The sequence below is a fragment of the Anser brachyrhynchus genome (assembly GCF_964034855.1).
Source record: "Anser brachyrhynchus genome assembly, chromosome: 3".
NCBI lineage: Eukaryota > Metazoa > Chordata > Aves > Anseriformes > Anatidae > Anser > Anser brachyrhynchus.
In genome coordinates this window covers 36,353,664-36,378,256 of record NC_137696.1, presented here as the reverse complement: position 1 = coordinate 36,378,256, position 24,593 = coordinate 36,353,664, and the positions used below count along the sequence as shown (strand labels likewise).

The following is a 24,593-nucleotide window of genomic DNA, read 5'->3' as shown; positions in this document are numbered from 1 at the left end:
CATATGTATATATATATACTTAATAAGAAGGAATTCTGGCTACAGGCTGTACTTGGAAACAAGGAGATGAGAGGAAGCCCTTCTCACTAGGATGTGTTACCTGGTTTTCAGAGCCCTGTGATTTGAAATAGCAAATTTCCTTGGCCAGTGAGCTGAAAATTTGAGTGCATTTTGTTTTGGACCTCTGCGCTCCACTCAGTCCTGGTAGTTCTCTGTGCTAGGAGGGCGGTATAATCCAAAATAATCACTACGTGAATTTGGTTTCATTTCAGGACACAAAGCACCTGCTTTGACACATCACTGTGTTCCCACAGAACATCATCCCCCTGCATCACCTCCATCAGTCTAGTTTTTTTGGGAACCAGGGCACAAATCAGGGCAATAAAGGTTGTCAACACACCTCTGAGCCCTTGCCTGCATGGTGAGAGCTAGCAGATGTTGCTTTAGCTGCATCGCAGCAGAAGGTATCTACCAACATGAAAGTGAAAAGCAATCCCTTAGCAAGCTCTGTAAGTATTTCATGCTGTGCAAGACCTATAGGTGACAAACACGTCTGAGCTGAGAGGTAAACAAGGCATTGGCCTGCCAGGAAAAGGCAAGGCTGAGTGCTCACTATGAGCACATCGGTGAGGTGTGCTGGGAAGAGCAACAAATCCTAATCCTCGACACCCACAGGCTCACTAAGCCCCACTCCTTGTAGGTGCCCCTTTTCTTCCAGTTAACTCCGCTCCTTTCCTGCTCTTTTTTCCCCCACCCTGCAAGGGGACATGTAATAGGACTGCCTGAAAGTTTGCTGTGGGGAGCACGTGGCCGCATGGGTGAGATGTTGGGTGCTGCAGCAGGGCTGGGGTTGCTTCCACCCGCCTGCCCCCCGCTCCCCCTTGTTCCTCAGGCATGGAGCAGAAATAAAGCCACAGCCTGCTATAGGGCTCCAAAGCTCTGCAGGGTGTCTGAAGGAAGCATGTCCTCTCCGCTTGCAGGTCAGGAGAATTCTCCATATTTTTTATTTTTTGAACAAAAAGAAGCCAACATCTAATGAACACTGTACTCAGCCCATCATGTTATTCCTAGCTATATAGGAATAGAGTATTAGTTTTCTTACCAAGCTAAAAGGTTGAAGCTAAAAAAGGTTAAAAACAAAAGCACAAAAGACCCTTTCTGAAAGGCACATGGTATAAGTCATGAATTTAAAAGACAATTCTTCCTGCTCAAGCTGCAGAGCAACAGTCCTCCCCCGCCTCCCACTAGATCCTTGCATAAGTGTTGAAAAAGAGATTTTACAGAGTCTTCGGGATTTAAATCCAGCTATGGGAAGCTGCCCTGAAGAAACTGAAGTAGCACTTTCCTGTATAAAATGGCCCCAAACAGAAGCTCTCTACCTACTGTGCCACTGTCTTCATCTCCCAGAACTAAAGGTTCAAGTTCTGTGTTTCCTTCAGCTACAGATTGCTGGTTATCACGTTGCACCACATATTCTAAAGACTAAATTATAAATAAGTGTTCAGATTTCAGTTTTTCTAAGTGTCAGCTGGTCTGCGATTATATCTATTAAGCTATTGTGTTCAGAGGAACCCACAGCCAGGCATGGACCATAAGAACAGGCGCGTAACAGATACAGGTTTATCCTGTTTTCCTACTTCTTGCTACCCTACCCCCTTGAAATTACTCTCTACCAAAATACCGAGGGCAGTCGGTGAACAATACAATAGTCTGTGGACTCCAGCCTGCTGGGAGCTGATAGAAACGTTATCAGGTGCTTACCAGACTCAGTTATGTCCTACCCTCGGCATCATGAGGGGACACCACCTCCCTCGCTTTGGCTGTTGCAGGCAGCAGCCACCAGCCAGGTACCTCTTCCTCCTCCACCACTTCTGTGAACTCTTCTGGGGAAGGAGGAAGACTGGCTACCCTTACTCAAAGCACGTCAGCCTTCACCTTTCCCTCCTGTGCCTCATGCATCGCCCAATTTTCCTAGCTCACACCTCAGGGATTTCACCCAGTTGCACAGAAGCCAAGGTTCAGTCTCCACTCCCCCAGGTTGAGGCTGTCCCAGTTTCTGCAGATGTCTCCACCTCTATTGTGGGTATCACTGACTCACATTTTGCTACCCATTAAGGCAGGCGGTTATATTTTCTAAGGCATTTTAAGGCAACCACTGTAGTTGAAAGACTGTAAATACTGCTAGACCTCCAGACTATGAGCACTGCTGCTGAAAGTCTTGTGAAAATTCACTAACAGCCACTCAAATATTTCAATAGCTCTGGCATGAGATGCAGACATTAGCTATAAACATCTCTTATTTTATCATAGTACTGATCAATTCTAACACTTCCTGTCTCACTGCATCTTCTTTAAAAATAAACAGCCCCTTGAAAAAACACTGTTGTAGAATAAACTTTTCTACCCCCTTCAACAGCTGTCCCAAATCCTTACCGTATAATATTTTGCTACGCTGTATTTAACTGCAGACTAGATGCTGCTGGTCACCAATACTCCATACAAGTGTTGGCACCTGCTTGCATAAAACAACTCGCTTTATCGGCTCCTTACACCTTCAAGCCCTTTGGAACAGGACCAGCCTCATCTGTGAGATGCATTACAACTATAGGGAGCTGTAAAAAGAAATTTCATTTCTCGACTGAGAGGGTAAATTGTAAAATTTTTATTGCAAAATATTAAAATAAATTACATTTTACAAAGACTTAGCAAATATTTACATACAGTGTGATTCCAGTGACAATCAGCAACAAAGAATAGACAGACAGGCATATTATGGAGTGATAGAGTCAGAACTGTACAAACTTCAAAAGCAATTATGAAAGACAAGCTAATTTTCTAAAAGGTAAATCCATCACAAGTGGAATGAATCCAACGAGGCACAAAAATCACAAGTCTACAACAGAACTCTTGGTTTTCTGTTTAGGTCAACAGACTTGTATATTGCTTTTTGCTCTCCTCATCAGCAACGCTTGTCTGTCTCTACTTGTACTCTCCAAGCTCAGCTGGAGAAAAATATCTCAACATATACAGCTGTGTCACCATGGATCTGTTATCAGTCTCTATGGTTTTATTTCTGCATGTTTTGTGACATCTATTGCCAGCAACAGATTCACAAATCATTAGGTTCAGAAAAATTTAACACATCACTTCTTGTATTTCCTCAGTGATTTCGTACCAGTGTATCAGATGTGTTAGATTACCTGCCATGAGATATGTATCTGAAAACTATGCCCTTCTGGTAAAAACAGGCTTCAATAGCACAAGAAAAAAGCAAGAAGTGTCACAATCACGTCATGAAGGATGGGGTAACCTAGTCTATAACATTTAAAAGGGCCTTTATAGGAATAGATTTTTGTCACATTTCAAGATTTATTTTTCTAGTTTTTGAAGTATTGGCTCATTTTGGCAAAATTAGTAAGTTACTATTGTGAATGCAGACCTATGCTGCACATCATGTGACTGGAAATACAAGCTACTTATAGGCAATAGATAGAAAGAAGAGTTTTCACTTCTACTCCATCTTTTCCTTATATGTGCTTTTAAATTATTTAAAAAAAAAAAAAAAAAAGACTCCCCTTTCCTCTCTTTCCAGTAAGAGATCTGCCTCACCTATAAAAACTAATTACATAGTGTTAAGGGAGCTCCTAACATCACTAGTTAGCCAAATGAGATCTTACATGGCATCCAAAGAAAATGTTTCCAGGTTGACCAGATAACTGAAAAAACTACAAAACCTTACCAAATAGCACTAGGGAATTCATTGAAATTAATCGGAGGCACTTTTGAGGCTGAAAAGCTCAAAATCCAGCCTGGACACCCCTCTAACTCACTTTTCTCAAGACATGGAAGACAGGCAGACAAAAAACTGTCTTGCTTAGCACTTCGGTACTTCTGAGATGGCACCATAATATTAAAACCCTTGGGAAATGGTTCAACTTTTTGGAGAGCCAGCATGAAAATCATGTGCCAACCAAATCCCTCCAGAACACTGAAAACAAGTAGGGCTTAATGAGACCAATTATGTTGGCCCCTGTAAAGATTATTTTTCCCCCCAGTATTAGAACTGCATTAAGGCACATGGTGGGGATGTCTTGAGAACAGTTTTGTGAGGTGTGATCATGTTTCCCAAAAAAAAGTGGGAATTTTGTACTTTGTTTTAATAAGTTTAAACTATTACTTTAAACCCCATGATGCTGATTATACATACAGTCTATGCTGACTACACTGGGAAAGGCCAAAGAGCTGCATCTAACATGATAATATGAAACAGATCCCATCCATTCTCAGCTCTGGCATACAAGTGCACTTCACAACGGAGAATGGAGAATCTGGGTTCCAGTGTGCAACAACCCTCCCAATCAAAGAAGCCCAGCCAAGTATCTGGGTCGTATTATTTCTGTCTTAAAGAGAAATTTATTCACTTATTATTTTGCAATGAAGATCAGACTGTGACTATGCTTTTCCATTTCATATGATTTCAGCAAGCATTTTCTCTCCTTACTGTCCTGTAGCTTTTTAACTGTTGCTAAAACTTTTGATCTTTGCATCAATAATGGAAGACAAGTCGGAGGACAACAAAAGCTATATGGAGTGCTTTTTCATTTTCTTTCAACCTAATATGAACATTTTTAAATTAAAAAAATGCAGGCTAGACTTGTTACACAAACACCTTGTGTATCAGGTATGCCATCTTACCTAAAATTTCTTAGGATTACAAGGTACAGCTGTCAACCACAACCCTTCATATACAAAGAAATAGTTGAAGAAGGGCTTGGAGTCATTTTAAAAAAATGCAGGGGTGGGTGTGTGCACGGTGGGGGAGTCATTTAGAAGTAAGTCAGAATCTTTTTGATAGCACATCTCCCTCTTTTCCTTCAGATGCAATAACATAATGCAATTAGATTTCAAATTAGAATCTCCCCAAATTATCGTCAAATACATACTAACTACTGATTTCAATGATGTTGGTTCCACATTTTTGTCAGTATAACAGGCTTGGCCCTAGTTCACTTTCTATTTGAAAAATCTCATATACGTGGAAGATGCTGAAAAGAAATCAATACAGACAATCTCTTATTTCACAGCAGGCAACTTCAATACTTCTTGTCAACAGGACATCCAACCAGACTGCCAGTTTCCAAAGGAGAGGCCGGCAATTGAAGCTGCAGCTCATATTTGTAGTTATTAGAAAAATGCAGTAATTCAAGATTAGCACTGTAAGATTCCATAAGCTCATTTTACAGAGCTAGCAAGTCGGCCAGCATTATACTGAAAATGAGAATTAAACAACTTAACTGTTCACTGAACTTTGAAAACTTGAGGACATACTGGAATGACTTAAACACAGCGAAACTATACAAAATAACAGAACTTGAGATGTTAAGGTTCAAAGGTCTTGGCTATTTTCTGTTCCAAGTAGATTGGATACAACCGAAGTCAGTACCTTTTGCCAATGCATAATCAACAGCCTCATTTGAAAGAGTTCTCCAGGTTAATGCAAGGATACGGAAAAAGAAAAGGAAAAAACATGGTATAATTTTCTTTGCAGGCAAAATGACTTGGGCTTAAACGTTATGAAAAAGACATATTTCCTTCTCAATGAGAAGCCCATTTCCAAGCCACATATAATACTTTCAGGAGCTTAGAGCCAAAGTCCCTTTCAAAAAGTGCTTTATGGCCTTAAGTCACTTGATCACATCTCAGCTTTGCACAAGACTTGACATTGTTCTGCCTTCTTGAAAGTGGGATAGAATAACCATTGTATATGCACATAGATCAGGCTTTAAAACAAAACAAATAAGCAAAGTATAATCAACTGTTTCAAAAATCATCTCTCATTCAAGTCTAGTCTGAAGTACCAAGGCAGGGAGGAACACCAAACAATACTGACTAACACACTGCACAGGTCAGTAGCAGTGCTGCAGGTCCCTTCTGACAGGCATTAGGGCGTTTAGAGAATATCTGCATCTCCAAAGGTGATTTTTTTTCCCCGCAGAAGAGCAGTGTCACTAAAACTTCACCTGTACATAGATACTGTATAAGGTTCATTCAAGTATTTCCTCTAGGAAATGGACAGTGGAAGGACACTTTCAACATTAAGAAAAGTCTGTTGCATCCTGCTTGTGCTCGTACATGCTTTGATCAATAGGTTTTCCAGTCACCTTAATCTTCAACAGTTCTGGGGCTGATGTGCAGTTTAGCAGCCCAACTGGTGAGCTTCATCCCAGAGGATTTTTGCCTTCTCAATCCATTCCTTGGAATTTTTAATTTGAATATTTTGTTCACGAAACTACAACTAAATTTGACAAGCACTGACATATTCCAGACAGATGTTTTAGAAGCTTCCTCCTCTCCTCAGTCTGCCAGTGCACCCCAGCTCAGATCTGTGTGCCTCTGGTATTCCATCTAAAGTTTCTCATTAAGAACCACTAGTGGTTGCACCATTTTTTTTTGTGGTACAAACTTAACAATGGGTAGTAAAACAAAAACAAAACAACACAACACAAAAACAACCCTTGCTTTCATTTTTGATCAAAGCAGGATTCAAATCCAGGTTTTCAGAGTTGAAGGGCTAGTGGAGTAACCGAACACATTTGATGCCCAAACCAGTCTCTTTGCAACAGTATAGTTAAACTCCAAAACTAATTCCTCAATGAAATGCATAAATGTAGAGCAGGTCCAGTGTATTAACTAGTCTTTTCTTGTCTACTTTGTTCAAGAACCATAAAATCCCGAGACTGAGCAGGACTCCTGATTCAACTGTTATTTTACAAGTCTGTTCAGATAAGCAAAGCTGATGGGCTCAGAAACCAACTTAGGATAGGAAAAGGACACTGGAGGTCATTAGTTTGGGTCTTGCTTTTGTTTTCAAAGAGACAGGAGAAGTTGCAAAAACATGCTTTTCTCCTTGCTCCATTAATTTGTTCAATATGCACTGACCATTTTCAGAAAGCCACTGTCCAGCATGCTTCACGTTGCAGCCTTCACATTGCTTACTGTATTATACTCATTCATCAGTTGTTCATAAGGCACAGAAAGTTCTAGCTCGTTGTTGGTAAAGGTAGATTCGTCAGAGGATGGGAATTTTACCAGTTTTTTTGCAGTTTCAGGTTCCTCTACAAGATTATCATCCATGGAGGATTTTGAAGTTTCCTCATCATCTGAGATATCTTCCTCTTCATCATCATCCTCATTTACAAATGTTATATTGGCATTCTCAAATATTAAGGGTCGATAGTCTCTGGAATCCCATACTTCACCTTCTTCTTCACTTATCCTGTCTAGCTGGTTTACAAACATGGTTCCTTCTAGGGGGCTGTCTCCAATACGTTTATCATGCAGGTGTCTGAGTACGTGACCATTTTGAATGTCCAGGGAAGACTCCTCATACTCAAATGACTCTGTTTTTGTGTAAGTCACCTGAGCATCTTTACTGGTATTCTGCATATTTTGTTTGGTATTTTCTACTTTGATCATCTTGTCATTGTTTGTCTTCAGGGCCTTCTTCCCAATTTGTTTAATAAGATCATTGTAGGTCTCTTCCTTCTTTGAAAGGAAGCTGAAAATGTTCACATCCTTGGAGGTACCCATTTGAAGGGGTTTTTTAGACCTAGGATGGTTGTCAAAAGACTCTTTTCTTTTTTTCCTCCGTTTCTTGATTGCTTTATGAACCTCCACAAACATACTGACCTTCCAGTTGACAAAGAGTGAAAGCCAAGCTAGTCCCAGATAGATCCATAACTCCACAAAGTATCTGTAAAGGGCATGATAGTTTGCATCTGGATTTACGCCTACAAAGAATTAAAAACAAGAACATTATTGAAAGAGGACTCACAGATGAGAAATTTTAAGTTACTACCCTGAGAAGCACTCCATTCCATACAGTCTGACTGCTGGGCTACAACATAAAATGACAGCACATGCTCCTTGTAAGCTATAAAAGTAACTTTTTTCTTTTTGAAAAGATATAAGCATTCCCCCAGCCCTTAAAGTACAGGTATAGGTACTTTGCTTGAGAAAAGGATCAGCCTCAGAATTCCACTTCCCAAGGACCATCTCCAAAGCCTCAAATAACATAGCAGACTTTAGAGAAAGACAGGATTTATGAGGTAGACACCAGTATGTTCAGCATTTCCTGTTGACTAGTTCTAGACAGCTGCACAGAGAGTATCACATAGCGCTGATGCACTCTGCTTAGGTGATCCCCTTTAAAAATGCTTAACTGTCATAGTGGATAGGAAAGCTCCATGCCTGAAATAGGGACCTGGGGCAGCTGAAAGAATGACCAACTCCAGAATTTGGCTCCAGACTAAGTAAAGGTCTTAGGTATCTAAACTAAGATGGAAGAGCCAGATGCAGTCCATTGGAGCAGTACTCAGATTTTATTGAATCTTATATTCAGAAAAATGTTTTTAAAAAGCTTAGAAAATAGTTTTTAGAATTAGTTTAGAAACAGAATTGCCACACACTGTGCATGCAGTAAAATAATACATAAAATATAATTACTTACCAGCAACAAAATCTCCAAATCCTATGGTGGTGATAGTGATGAATGAGAAATAGAGGCCTTCAATGTAGTCCCATCCTTCAGTCACCATAAAGACAAAAGGAGGAATAACTAGATGGACCAAGACACCCCAAACGATGAAAATAGCTGTGCATGTAATTTGTGCCTTCCTCTGCAAAGAAAGAAGAAAAAAGTCAGGGAAAAAAAAGTAATTAACTTTTCCTTCCATGGCATAGAGCATCATTTGACAGTATCAGTCATTTCAGAGTTTTGTACTAACAGTTTATCAGCTGTAACTGAAGGTCACTGATTGAAGTGAACACAACTATTTTCTACAACAGTTCATTTGTGCATAGAGGGTCAGGACTGTTTATGTTGCTTCTCTCCTATTTATGCTTCCTACCTTTTGGCACTCATCTAACCTCTGCACAAACCCTGCTTCACAAAGCTGCATACACACGTTTCACCATCATTTTCTGTACCTTCTTGGGTGTTGAACCAAGGCAGTTGTTGCTGTTTCTGAAACTAGGGCCCAAACTAGTCCCACCCTCCTCCATACACTCAGTCCCTGCATTCTCTCCCACCTCTGTGCAGTTAGAACTGAGACAAAACTTGTCCAACACAAAAAAACACCAAGTAAAGTGCTTATGTTAGCACAGAAGCAGGTAGGAACAAAGCAGGACAGCTTATTTCCATGCCAGAGGAGCTTGTAGGGAATGTTTGTGAAACTAGAGCCTCACCTATATTGATCCTATAGGTTTCTCATGTATGGAGATATATGTCTTCAAAGAAATTACAATATTTATTACCAAATGCTTCTGCAAGACCTCATTTTCTTAAAACTTCTAGCAGAATTGACATACCCAATCCACCTCCCAGTTATTTCATGCAACAACCATTTGGGAAATTCTTATTTGTACAAGTGTTTGTTTATTACCACAATTAGCAGATGAATTAAGCTTATACTTTATGCATCAAAAATACACAGCAGGAGAATAAACAAGCAGAGGACCTTACCAGGCTTACTCCTCTTTTTGTCAGAAACTGGCCTAGCCTCTTTGCACGTCCTCCAAAGAACTTCCCCAGAGCACTGATCCACGTCAAGCAGAGAGGAACTCCAAAGAGCCCATAAAATATGCAAAAGAGACGCCCAGAGGGTGTCTTTGGTGAAACATTTCCGTAACCTAAAAGAGATAAGCATATGCACAGTCTGTCTTTGTTGTATAGAATTCAAGGCAATTCTACCTATACATAAAACAACATTGCATGGCCTTCTGCTGTATCAGATGCTCCTTACTTAGCTGTCTATGAGAACATTAGCCTACTCCAGCTGATCTTCTGAATCTGGATGCCTTCCAGTGCTACTTCAGAAAATGTGTATTCCATTACTGTAGGCTGAGAGGAGTACTACATTTTAAGTGTTCCCTGGATAGTGTGCATCTTTTTCCTTGACAAGATGAGATAAATATGAAATAAAAACTCATCTCAAAACCTCTAATAAGATTCCCCAGCCTTGAACAGTAATGTTAAAAGCTCAAGTTTGAATCAATTTTATGAAATAAAACCTCAAAATTCACCCTGAATTTAGCTTTCCCATGAAAGATCCATTAATGCATATTTACTTTGTGACCTGTTACCTTCCCAGGGTAAGGGTTTGAGAGTTAAATGGAAGGTGAGCTGTGACGCTGCAAGGCATTTTCAATTGAATTTCATCCTTTGCTGATCACAGAACCCAAAAGGACATTACAAACTCAAAATCAGAATCCTTCCTGAACTTGTGCCAGATTTTTTTATTTAGGTTCCTGACTTCGTGTCATAAACTAGATTATAAGATGGGTATTGTGAGTTTCAAATAATGAAAAACACAGTACTGTATATGACCTAACAGCAAGGCTTCCATTTACATGTACCTCCAGCCTTCTCTGGTTATTTTGCATTTCTGTTTATGTTGTAGGTGTAGCCAGGGTGTACCAATACCTTGTAGCAAAGATTACTCCCTAAAAGATGGCAATGTACCCTCTGTATGTCAATGCAAAGGGTTTTATAAGCACAAATCAGTAACAAGATTTAGAAGACAACACTACTTGTTCCTTGTCTTCTTCAACAGTTTAAAAATAGTCTAGATTGTTCTGTAAGCCAAGAACACTGATAATTCAGTAGCTGAAGAGGATGAATGTGAGCAACAGGACAGTTATACAAAAACCTTATATGCATGTGCTTTAAATATTAGTTTAATGAAATGTCTGGTAATGCTTTTGGTTAGGGACTTTATGATTTGTTAATTTAAGTGCATGAATGAATGAATAGAACTGGAATGACCCCAGTTATCCCCATCAGCACCTTGACTCGGTTACTTACGAGAACAACACACTCTTACATACACCCATGAGTAAAGTGCCCAAAAACACTTTTCCTCTACAAACCTGTGTATTCTACACAACTCCAGCCATAGCAAGTTTATTCAGTGACTAGCCTGACACAGAAATGGAAAAGTACAAGCACAGTGGATCATAAGGAAAACTACAGTTAGGACAGTTGATGTAGCAAATGCTTACCGATTGTAGTGATTACAGTAGCAGCAAAGATCACAGCATTAGGCCAGTTCCAGTTGTTGAAAGTGTTGTTCCCAGTGATGGCAACCCCCTGACCAGCAGCATTTGACACAACCTGTAGGAAACAGTTTACAGTCATTCTTGGGAAATCCTGGAAGCCTGAAACAAAAATGTGTCTGTCCCTCTGGGATTTTCTCCCTTTGTTTACACTTGCAAAATGACCACATAAGTTTTTTTTGTGTGTGGGGGTTTTTTGTTTGTTTTGTTTTTGCTTTTTTTTTTTTTTTTGCAAAGGCCAGCCTAGTAAATTAACAATTCTATAAAATATGAAAAATTTGCTTCAGCTAGTAAGAAGTAGTGCAGATGCTCTGACATTTAAATAGGGGCTTTAATCAGATAAGCTCTTACTTGATTTACCAGTTTAACCCAAATGGATCTCTTCCAGATGCACAACACACTCCTCCAGGCTGAACTAGCATTTAACCTTCAGTGTATTTCCTGAATTTGGTTTAATGTTTGGGACATCATCAGAACTACTACCCATTTCAAAACACTGGTACACGTCCCAGCTTGACTCAGGTATGAGCAAGACGTCACAGAATCCCTGGCAAAGAGTGTGTGATTCATGTTAATTCACCTGCTGTACCTGGCAAAGTCAGACCATCTACAAGCCAACGTAACACTGTATTTTCAGTGAAGAAAGACAAATTAACACTTTTCCAAAAAAATTAATGTAACAAGACTAATTGATTTTGAATTTGGTTCCTTTTTCATTCCCCATCTTCCCCCATAGGAAGGGACTCTGAACACAGCCTCCCCTCGCTTTCCAAGACTAGACTGTAGAAAACACACTAATAAAAGAACCTGATGACTTAACACACAAAGTCAAAGCTTCAGATCAACATTGGACATCTTGCTGACTTGGACGTGTATTTCTAGCTCCCTGAAGTGAAAGAGAAGTACAGTTTACCACATTCTCTCCTGAAAGTCCCTAGTTATATAAATCTTTCCTCTGTCACATAATGCTGCTATTAAAGCCTTATTAGCTTGCTCTGCTTTTTTCCCAACTGTAAACCAAGGTGGTCTAACCAAAACTCTAAGGCTACATCCACATACAGAGGTGAAGGTGCCACCAAAAGATGATTCAGAATATTATCTCACTTTCCATATCTCTCCCTTGATAAGTTTGAACACAAAAACTAGCTTGAGCTAAATATCTAAAATTAGGTTTTATATTCATATATATATGAATATAATATATAATATATATATTAATGAATATATATGAATACATATATTAATGAATAATATATATATTATATATATATATATATATATATATAATGCTCATTCTTTTAACATGACAGGTGAGATTTACCTTAAACTGGTAATAACTTACATAGGGGCCTACAACCAACCCTTCCTTCCTTCATTTGCCCCTTCCTTCCTTCCTACTTGATTAAGATCTGATCTTGGACCTAGCAAAGACTCAACACAAAGTTCAATCACTGTTAAAAATGTACACAAGTTAACACAAGTTTTAATTATTCTTGAGACTTACATATCACCACCCTTCTTCTGTAATAAAAATGCCCTCAAAGTGAATATATTGAGCATATACGAGATGCAAACAATTTAATTAAAAATGCACTTTCAACACACAAGCTATTATGGAAGATAAAAGGAGAAGCACTGAAAGTGAATGAAGGTACAGAACTAGACCTTTCTGCTGGGAAACTGAAGGTGTGTGCAAAGCTGCATGCGGTCTTTCCATAGCCTCCAGGCTCTCACCAGAAAAGGATGCAGAGAGAGTTCTCACCAAGGCAGTCATTTGTCAAAAGAAAATAGCACTTAAGAAATAGCCCTAAAATGGGCAGTTTGACAGCAGGCAAGTAAGCCACCCCCTTCCAAAAAAATATTTGAGGCAGCTATAACAGATCACAAAGTTCAGCTGAACAGAGACCAAAGTAACTTCATTTCTGCCATGCTCTGTAGATGAATCTCCTGAAAGTCCCAAAAGACATCCAAAGCACCCAACAGACACAATCTGTGATCTATCATCCCTGAAAAGATGCCTTGACTTCTTCCACTGTCCAGCAAAACTGCACAAAATGGTAATATCAAACACCAGTTCTCCAGTTATTTTCTGCTGTAAACTCACTTGGATTTTTATTTTTTCTCACAAAGCAACTGATCTCATACGAGACGCACTGAAGTATGTTTCCATTGTCACTGGGCCATTATCTCATTGCATTACTCCACCTTCAGTTCATGAGCACAGTTCCCCACTAAGTATGTACAGTTACTTCAAGGTCTGCCAGTGTTTGAGGTCTGGAGGTGGGAAGGGGGCCCAGATCCGAGGGGAAGAAGCTGCTGGGATGGGTAGCACACGGCTGCCCTTCACACCCAGTCATCTGGCATTTTGGACAAGATAGCAGCTCTCTGAGCCATATAAACACTTAACATTGGGAATCACAGCTACTCTCCAGCCAAAGCTGCCACCTCCTTCTTGTCCCTGTTAGCACAACTATCTGCTATTAGCATATGACTGTCTGCAATCTTCAGTCTAGCCTTTTCAAGTTACTTTTACTCCCAGCTGCAGGAACAGAGATGGTCACAAAACAAGCTTTAATAGCTTTGGTGCAGCAGGGAAAATGTAGCTGCTTTCCAACAAGCAAAACTTTTGCCCATACTGAAATGATTAAATATTTTGGCTTCAACAAATAATACAAGTGGACACTGTACAACTGAACAGCAAATATGTTTGCTTTTTTTTTTTTTTTTCCCCCTTGGTAAATCTTAGGCACTGTCATAGACACCTCTATTATCATAAGCTAGGATACACAATGTCCCGGGTTGCCTGCATTGGACTTCTTAAACTACGGAAAATTTACTTTTAAAGGCCTTCACATACAAAAACAGAGGGTGAGGAGGGAGAAGAAGAAGAGAGCAGATTGTTTAAGTGCTCTCAATGCCCGGAGAGATGTCATTTAGAAAACACATTTTAAAGTACGCCCAAATTCAAAAGCTGAAAATGGTTTGCTAACTCGGAATTTACATGTCTCTTTAGACCCCACCTCATGATGGTTTAGTATGGAAAAAGTGAAGAACAACTTATTTTCTGTCAAATGACTTTTGCCTCACATCAGTCAAGCCTCCTCCTCTCCTCCGTCACTCCCCACCACCCCAATTCTGTACTTTGGCAAGTGAAAAAGGAAAATAAGATCGCTTGTCCCTAGAGCTATTGCTGAGAGTAAACAGACATTGCAACTGCAGAGCGATTCTTAAGATGCAAATAAAAGTAATGCATCTTCTGATTACATTACCACAAGCAGAAACCAGGAGGTCATCTGAATATAATCAAGCAGACAATTTGCACATTTGCAGGTACATCCCCAACAGACAAACCCCAGGACTGCTTCACTCCAGCTCTGTGCGTCTCCTGGGTTTGGTGACATTTTTACAGGCTCTCTGATGATCAACTTTGCTCAAGGTTTACCAGAGCACACAAGAACTACTTGTTACATCTCCTGTGTCTCGGGCAAAGGAGAGGAGCATCTCAGATGCTTTGGGAACATACCATTTGCATCCCCCTGTACAAGTAACAACATGACTGAGAAGTTCCCAAAACCAACTTGAACAGAGAGAAAACAGAAAGAAGCAGCCTTGATCCACAGAAATATGAATGCGTTCCTACCTCTGTTTATTCTACTACGCCGTTTTCTGCTTGGGGGCAAGCCCAGAACAGCAGCAAAGTCACCCCAAACTGGGAAGCCACATACTAATATATTTCTTCAAGTTGTTTTTCTTCCTAGTGGCCTGTCAACATTTGCTAGGGCAAGTCTCTATGGTGGCTTAAAAGTTTGCAATAGTCAGCCAACACATCTTGGTCTTCTGGTCTTTGTAATAGCAGGAGGCATGGTGAGTTTGAAATTTGATCGGTAGCACTACAAGGTAAAATCGGTCACAACAGAATGACATTTAGTCCCTCTAGAAGTAATGCGAGGGTATAAAACTAAAGGAATTGGCAAATTGGAGTCTGTGTGCATGCTTAGGAGGGAGCATTATTGTAGCTATATGGAACGTGCCATTTTACTTCAGCTTCTTACACTTCAGAAGAAAGGAAAATGGGACAGGACTGTCACCTTCTGCCATTTGATGTGTGAAGAAATACACAAATATTTTCTTCTTTCTAGGAAACATGTTTAGCAGGTGGCTTCCATCCAGTAAGAAGTCCCGAGTAAAATGTGAAACCTGTTAAAAGTCAGTTGTACAACTCCATTACAAAAATATGACTTGCAAGTAAATTCTGATCTGAAATCTCTTTAGAGTGGTACCTTTAGTTAAAGATGTTCACCTCTAATAAGAAAGAGATTGTAAAGAAGGCAGCGTACATACACCGTTTTCAGACACCAGTACTGATTTTTGAACTAATTCATCATTATCTAAACCCAGTCATATTTCAAATTCAGTCAAGTTGTTAAAGCTGTAGTTCACCCAGAATTATCTGAATATGAGTTTGAATGCATTTGACTTTTCTGTCTTAATAAGACAGGAGAGAGATGGATCATAAGACTACCTTTGCTACAGCAAAAAAAACGACTTCCCCAAGTACTAGCAGTTATTCCTGCAGTCTTTGGCGCAGAAGCAATTCCGTACCTGTGCAAGAATCACAGAATGGTTGAGGTGTGAGAGGATCCACGTGTGGTTAGTGATGTTATATTAAGTTAAGGACTGCAGTAAAGCTGTGATACAGATGTTGCATATCGGGTAGGCATAATTTTATATTTGGAGTGAAATCCTAGACACTTTAGTAAGGATTGCCTGAATTTGATAAAAATAAGCAATAGGAAAAAAGAGAACTTCTGGGGTGCTTATGGCCAAATGAGCTAAACACACAGAAAAATAATTAGGCTATATATACTAGAGCAATAGATCCTGCCCACAGGCACCCTATTACATACAAAAAGAACAGCCAGATACTGCTTAGTGCCAGGTCTCCTTTGAAGAGGCTGAAGCCTCTGTGTTATTCAAAGCATTCCCTAGAGATCCGACACATAAGCCTAAGGGTAGCTTTAAAGTTCTCTCAGTGGTATGAACAATTCCCCTTTTCTCCATAAGAAAGGGGATGTGATTGAACCATTAAGCCCGACGTGAGAACCGCTGGCTTTCATTCTACTCAGGAGTATTATCATGTGTTTCCAACAACAACGGCAATCACAACTGTCTGGTGCATCCAAAGCAGAGCATTAAAGCAACAACTGATGTGTCCTTTCAGGTCTCCTGGCCTTTATCCCCACTTCCGAAAGACTGTGAAATCACCTTCCTTCATCTAGGTGTGAGCATTTAATGCACAGATAAACACTGAGCACTACAAATCTACCAAGATGATCTTCCTACAAGGCATAAAGCTTCAGCAGCAATCTCATTTTTCACGTTGACATCCAAATCTTACACAATCTGAATAAGTCAGGAAACTGTGGAGTAGTCATTTAATCACAGGTATATATAATACAGACAATTTAGCCATGCATAATAAAATTGTCCAGGTTTATAGGGTTTAGATTTACAATAATCAGATGAAACTCTTTATTGCTGTTCCTTTTTAAGCAGTTTTTTAGTTTTAAAACCAAATTTAGCAGCAAAAGACTAACGTAGCAGGATTCAAGTCTACTGGCAATCACGGCACTTCTGTGTTGCCTTTGATTTACACATGGCATTTTAGCAGAAGAGTGATCTCTTCTGCTAGTCAAAAATGGAAGGAGATCCACACACAGAATGAAAGCTACATCTGCTTATATGTAGATGCCAGTGCCCACCCTGAGATGAGAGAAGTCTAGCCATGGCTCCCAGAACAGCGTCCTGATCAACTTTGCTTTTGGACTTCTGTGCTGGTGAAGTCTCCTTAATAACAGCCTTCCATAAAGGAACCTACAATGTGCAATGCGGTACAGAAGAAAGGCACAACTCCAATAAACAAACCAGAACTAGCACAGAGATCATCCAGCAACCTCCAGAAAGCCCAGTTAAATGCTACATAATACCAACAAAGAAGTATAGGTGACATTCACAGTCTATGTATAAAACATGTTGAGAGATCACCTCCAGCTACCTGAGAAAAAATAAAGTGGTGCAAGAAGCTGTATGGATATTTTTCACGGCTTACATAATCAACAGCAAGCTTTGGACTTCTTAAATGACTTTAAAAATGAATAAATAAATAAATAAATCCATATCGTGCAACCTTCACACTTTTCTTAGGCAACAAATTGCCTACATTTTTTGCAGCTACCTGGCTTATCTGGCTAGAGCTATAAAGTTACAGTAGCAGTCAGCTGTTTACAATAATCAGATTTTAAATGCAATCAAAACATATTTAGTCGTTGATGTTTATCTTTGCAATATTTTTTTAAAAGTCTCTTTTTTTTCTATGCTTCAAGGCCAGATCTACATTACACAGTTTGGCTGACCTAGATAATATTGTCTTAGGATTACGTGTAAATAGAGAAAAGAAGTACACTACATCAGTATTCTTTTTCAAGAGAAAAAAAAACGCCCATGTGTGGTCAGACCTAGACTGACAGAAGAACTTCATCGGACTCCTTGTGCAGGCAGGCAACACAGTCACCATGGCCAGAAATGTCCTGCTCTGCTGGCATATTGCACTTGGACATCTGTTTGCATATTAAAAGCAGCAGAAGCAATTTCACAGGCACAGCCTGAATTTGTAAGTACCGTACAGCTAGATCAAAAGTAGTAGATTCACAGTCAAAATAGGAATATGCCACGAATAAAAAAACCAAACAAACAAACAAACAAAAAACACATAATCTGTTGTTTTGAGTTGTACTGGGGGGGGGGGGGGGGGGGAGCGCTGGAATAAAAGAAAAAAGATTCAAGGCAACTGCCTTCCTCCTCCCCTTCCCTGATGTGTCCTGACTGAATGGAGGATAGTGCACGGAGAAAATATTTTCCTCACTAAAGTCTCTTGGCAGCATGGGGTTTGGGTAAGGAAAGGGGAAGGGAAGCCAACTATGCAACTAATGGTTTTACCAATGAGTACGACTCAGAGAAACTTTTTTCCCCCAATCACTTTTCATGTCTGGATATATGAGGTATATACATGTAATGATTTATGAAATTTTTCTGTTTGAATTCTCCAAAACCTTCACATTAACCTATATATTCTTGAAACTACAATATTTCAAGCCAGCCTTTGCTTCCAAAGATAGCTGCACTACTGCTACGAAAACCTTGCTATGCCACGATGCTCGCTTTGGTAGCCAGAGACACAACGTGGCAGAGCTGCAGAAAGACAAGAGAATACATGTAAGTAAGGTTAAATGACTTGATCTAGGTAGCTCAAATGGCAGCTCTTCCGGTGTCATCTTTAGGAGGGCTGCTGTGTACAGAGAAACCAAAGCTCATCACTTCTGGGAGACATATGAAGAAAACCTTCAAGGGAACCAAACCCTATGGCCCAAAATACAGAACAGCAGCACCTTGGTTGGACTGGCACATTTCTGCCAACCACGTGGCATCTGGCAAATTCTGTACGTAATCCACCCAGCTCAGGAGTTCACAGGAAACCATGGCTGTAACTGTCTACCCCTCCAGAAGAGCTCTAAGTCACCAGGAAAGCACAGACCTGTAGTTCCTGGAATCCTTTTTTTCCCCACTCCCATCTCTAATTTAGGACAGGCTTATCCTGATAGCTCACTTGGACTCCTAGTTCCCAGCTGACTGAAATACACTGGCATATGACCAGGGCCAACACAAAGGGCCAAGAGAACAAGCCTTTCAGACTGCCTTAGCCACTTTACAGTCCACGCAGGACTATGCTAACTAGCAGGACTTTGGATGCTTGACCTTTCATTTCCCTCTCAGCATTATCTGCGTTTGCAATATGAATTTGATGTTTGTCAGGACAAGAACTATGCCAGATGTGAAAAGAAGACTTTTAGCTGAGTCCTGGATTTCCTACTTCACTTCTGTGGGGAATGGTTTGCGACCTTTTTTGTAGAAAGAAAAAAAAGACAAGTGAACCATATTGTCTCGATCTAACAGGCAACACCCTTGTGTCTTGCTAACCTGTCAAAGTTTTACTGTCCTTTACTGACCTATGCAGAGAGTAGAGTTAGAAGGCAGTTGGGGCAAAAGGTGCAGGATATGAGTCAGCAGCACCTGCATGAGAGAAGGATGATGGGGGTGAATAAAACAAGAAAAATTCCACATTTGTTAAAGAGGACATTGCTTAACTGCACAAGTCTGATTCTAAGCAAAGGCATACATTAACAGCATCTGAAAAGCCAAAGAGACCAATATTAGCATACAAGATTCCTTCCCTCTTATCTATGAATTGAGCTAGAACAAAAATAAAATCAAACTCTGCAAAGCAAGTGTTAGTTCCACTGTTTACATTCCTACGTAGAACAACTACAAATAGCAGGGGACACAATTTTTCTCCTTTCTGTCATACGCTGCTTTAAAAAATGGTTTATTAAGTGTTGTTGCAAGTAAAAACATATTTTGCATTTTTTAATCAACAGTTTAATCTTAAAATACTGTTCCCATCAAAGGGCACACTTTTGAAAGTTACAGCTTAGAAAAAAAAAATCCTGGCAAAATATGGGTTTACATACTTGAGGGGAGGGTTTTCTTTCCAGCAATGCCAAAATTTAAGCCTGAACGAGATGGTATTTTCACACTCCTACTGACACAGTAAATAGAATGTCTTCAGAGAAAGGAAAACTAAGTTCTCCTTAATTCTTCTTCTTACTTGCTTCAACATATCTGTTTTTTTGTTTGTTTGTTTGTTTTTAAAACAAGGCAATCATAAAAGTTATTTAAATTGGCTAAAGGTGATTTTAAATGATCTACCAGTATCTTAGCATACAAAATAGAAAGTTACATATATAGGTCAAATGCACTGTAGGTACCACATTTTAACCAAAAGGATTATTAAAAAAAGATTTAACTTGCTCTGCAGAAAAAGTTTAACTCATCTTGTTGATGCTTCGTTTACCGAAGCAGCTTCTCAGTGTTTCATGCTATTTATGCAATGGTGATTCCTTACGCACATACAAGTTGCAGATCCAAGACACTTTACAGTTATTACTTTCCCTTCATTAGGCTTAACTTTGGTCTGTCAGCAACTTGGACTTCCATCTAAGCATACCTCTTCTTACCCAACAGAGCCTCCAGCACATGCCACTTTATACAGAGCTGTCCCTACATCTAAGCCCAACATTTAAAGAATGCACGTAAATACATGCCTGGTTTTCACTTTGCATAATTCTGTTACATAACAGGACAGCAAACTAAACATTGTTTGCATCTGCTAATATAAAATACAGCACACCCAGAGGGCCCTCTTGATTTACTAATTAGTTTGTTTTGTCACAACTCTTTATTGAAAATACTGGGGAAACTCCTGTTCCTAGACTTCAGTGTGCCTAGCACTAATTCATTTATTTTAGCAGACTTACTGGTTTTATTAGCTGGAGAAAGCACAGCGTGGGCTATGTTGTCATGCATTGGACTTTGAAACCAGACAGATTCCAACGAAAGCCTGTGCTATGAGGAGAGCCGTGGATTACAGCTGCTGATTCCTTTACATCTACTGATCAGCCAGAAAGCAGAACAGGCTGTGCAATAAGATCCCTGAAGATCAGTGCTAAACATGGGCATACAAAGTAAAACAACACAGAAATGGCCTTTAGCAGAAGGAAAACACTCTCACCTAAGTGACTGCATTACTCTGCTGTTAAAAAACAGACAAGAAAAAACACATGTATGTCCTTCCAAAGGACATGAATGACTAAGCTTGAAGACTAGAAAGCACTCCGATCTAAGCCCTACATACTGATATGCTAGAAAATGTTGCTATTTAGTGTAACTCTCAGGAAGCTACATGTGAGGTTTATTTAGGTGCTCACAACTGAGGAAGAACACAGAAATATCCCAAAGCAAACAGGGATTGCTGAACAGCAAACATTAAGATGCATCAGAAGCAGCATGGCCAGCAGAGTGAAGGAGGGGATTGTCCCCCTCTGCTCTGCTCTTGTAAGGCCCAACCTGGATCCTTGCGTTCAGCTCTGGACCTCAGCATAAGAAGGACAGGAACCTATTAGAACAAGTCCAAAGGAGGGCCACCAGGATGATCAAGGGGCTGGAACACCTCTCCTATGCAGACAGGCTAAGGGAGCTGGGGTGGGAGATGAGTGGTTAGAAAGCTGCCTGGCAGAGAAGGACCTGAGAGTGTTGGTTCATAGTTGGCTGAATATGAGCCAGCAGTGTGCCCAGGTGGCCAAGAAGGCCAACAGCATCCTGGCTTGTATAAGAAGCAGTGTGGCCAGCAGGTCTAGGGAAGTGATTGTGCCCCTGTACTCGGCTCTGGTGAGGCCGCACCTCGAGTACTGTGTTCAGTTTTGGGCCCCTCGCTACAGGAAGGACATGGAGGTGCTCGAGCGAGTCCAGAGAAGGGCGACCAAGCTGGTGAGGGGTCTGGAGAACAAGTCTTACGAGGAGCGGCTGAGGGAGCAGGGGTTGTTCAGCCTGGAGAAGAGGAGGCTCAGGGGAGACCTTATCGCTCTCTACAGTTACCTTAAAGGAGGCTGTAGTGAGGTGGGGGTTGGTCTATTCTCCCACGTGCCTGGTGACAGGACGAGGGGGAATGGGCTAAAGTTGCATCAGGGGAGATTTAGGTTGGATATTAGGAAGAAATTCTTTACTGAAAGGGTTGTTAGGCACTGAAATGGGCTGCCCAGGGAAGTGGTTCAGTTACCATCCCTGGAGGTCTTTAAGAGACATTTAGATGTTGAGCTTAGTGATACGGTTTAGTGGAGGACTTGTTAGCGTTAGGTCAGAGGTTGGACTGGGTGATCTTGGAGGTCTCTTCCAACTTAGATGATTTGGTGATGCTGTGATTGTTCAGCCTGGAGAAGAGAAGGCTCCAAGGGAGACCTTAGAGCAGCCTTCCACTACCTAAAGGGGGCCTACAGGAAAGCTGGGGAGGGACTTTTTGCCAAGGGGTGTAGTGATAGGACAAGGGGGAACAGCCTTAATGTAAAAGAAGGGAGGTTTAGATTAGATATTGGGAAGAAGTTCTTTACTCAGATGGTGGTGAGGCACTGGCACAGGCTGCCCAGAGAAGCTGTGGATGCCCCATCCCTGGAGGTGCTCAAGGCCAGGCTGGATGGGGCTTTGGGCAACCTGGTCTGGTGGGAGGTGTCTCTGCCCATGGCAGGGGGTTGGTATTAGATGGTCTTTAAAGTTCTTTCAACCCCAAACCATTCTGTGATTCTAAGATCTCTCTGAGAGACAGTTTGTCAGATAAGCTAATTAATTCCTACTTGCACCTAAGTTATATCAGGTCAGCTGTTCTTTTCAAATTTTACACTGCCCAGCCCCAGAATAACCTGCAAGTATGGAGAGAGTTTAAACAAGAGCATCTTTCCTATGGGCTAGTGCACTATGGCATACAGGCTCCTGGACTTTTCAAGAATTTGAGGAGTGGAGTTTCTCAAAAGCACTTGTGTTTCTATGCAACGCAATCAGAAATAAATCTTAAGAGATAATACTGTTACAGGTCTCTACCTTTATTAGTGTAATGGCCTAAGAATCCATCCTGCCCTTGCAGAAGGGACCTTCCTTCTAACTATTCTCCTAAATAGAAAGTTGTTGTCCCCCCCATCTCCTCCCAAGCACTGATGGCAGGTTTTTCCTCCCCCTGTAGCATTGTTATTTTAACTCACCACCAATTATGCATATTAAACTAGGCAGGAAGTACTCAGGTAGATTGAGTCTCAAAGGGAACAGAGCACAGACTTACATCTGGGCACTAGATTTTGTTTTACGTTCTTGCAAGTGCAATGTATGTGTGAGAACAGTATGAAAAAGCTAACATTTGTAACAGAGACCAATCATCAAGCATTTTTAAATCCAAAACTACTAGCCCTGAAAGTGTGGAGAAGAGGGGGAATAATTTTCTCAGCCTGCAAAGGACGTTCTCAGTGAAGATAGCACTGCAGGCACAAGCATATTAAGCCACTGTTCTCTTACTCCACACCCTACCTAGCTGGAAAAAAAGACCAGGGTAAAGAATGCACATTTGTCACAGATAGGGACACTTGTTACTTCATTCTTCTAAGTGCTCATTTGTTTTCTTGTTAGCTTACAATTTAACCAGATTAAGTGATCCTTTGAAAAGGCAATCTATTGATTAACCCATATTGTGCAGAACAAGTCATGCTCTTCAAGAACAATCTCAATTTATTAACCAAAAATAGCTCTAATTGGTCAGAGACCAGGAGGGAGGGGAGAGGGAAGAGGTTTATACATGTAAAATTAAAAGATTTATGATTTAGTCTGGCTTCAGCTTGTTATCAGAAGGCCATGCAATAAATCAAGAATTTAGAGGAGACGTAAAGAACATCTTTGTACTTGCTTGAACCTGAAAAACTCATAAAAAATTAAATTGTAGCTACTATTTATGAGTCCAGAGGCCTCAAGACACAGTCCAGTGGAAACAATTTGTGAGTCTACAGTCAAATTAATTCCACATTATTTCATGGGTATAGAGAAGGTAAGCAATTGTGCCAGCAACTCTCTGCTTGGAAAGATGATCAAAATTAGACAAAGTATGAGCATGATTAAATTCACAGGATACAGAAATAAATAAGTAATATCTTGGACATTTCTATAGTGCCAGCATTAGGTCTTCTGAATATCCCACTTTCCTCCCTCCGTCTGCCCATCCCCAAATTAAAGCCAGATGTTCGTGAGCTGACCATTCCAGTAGTTAATATAGATGTAAATGCCGATCTCTGCACTGAATTCTGCCCTACCTACAGCTAGCCCTTATGTTGCTTCTATGTGAAAAAAGTGAGTCTTAGTATTCCTGTAATGCACTGCAACACTACCTTCTCAACGAGCCTTATTTACCTGGTCAAACAGCATCTTTCACTGCCACCCTGGTAACTAGAACCATCGCCTCTTCACTCCCACCAGGGTGAGCACCAGCTTTGCAAAGTTTATGCTCTGTATGGAAAGTTACAGCTCAGTAATAAATCTAATTGAGAGAGCTTGCCTGAGGACAGGTTGCTTCCCAAGATGCAAGTGCACGCTTGTTTTAACTTTTGTCCTTTGGCATGTGGAACAAGGACTAATAGAGTGTTAAAAGAAATGGAAAATATCCCGGGAAATGATCCCCACTAACATGACAAAAGAATTGTCTCTTATGGGACAAACAAGTGACCAAGGAATAAATGTACCACTTAACACCCCTGGCTTCCCAACTTCTACAGTACCTGCAAAATAACAGAGAAAGTAGTTCCAGGAAAGGGCATTGATTTAACAGAAACATACACAACATGATCACTTGCCCACAGAAGAGAAACACTGGAAAGTCATCTGATTTGGCTGAATTACGTCCTCCCCCAAGAGACAGCAGGCTGGCAAAATGCAGTTTAACATTTGTCGAGTTGGTACAAATTCCTTTTCCAGTCTATGCTGTGGACAGAGGCTCTCCTTCA

General features: G+C 40.5%; 1 protein-coding gene across 1 annotated transcript in view; it reads right to left on the bottom strand.

Moving 5' to 3' along the window:
* Positions 1-2,647: 2,647 nt before the first annotated feature.
* Positions 2,648-24,593, bottom strand: part of KCNK5 (potassium two pore domain channel subfamily K member 5) — a 39,167-nt gene continuing 17,221 nt past the window's right edge. The window contains exons 2-5 of the mRNA XM_080586588.1: positions 11,062-11,173; positions 9,524-9,690; positions 8,510-8,678; positions 2,648-7,790 (exon numbers count right to left, since the gene is read on the bottom strand). Coding sequence (XP_080442714.1) covers positions 6,970-7,790; positions 8,510-8,678; positions 9,524-9,690; positions 11,062-11,173 — 1,269 coding nt within the window. The 3' untranslated portion in view covers positions 2,648-6,969. The remainder of the gene's footprint in view (positions 7,791-8,509; positions 8,679-9,523; positions 9,691-11,061; positions 11,174-24,593) is intronic.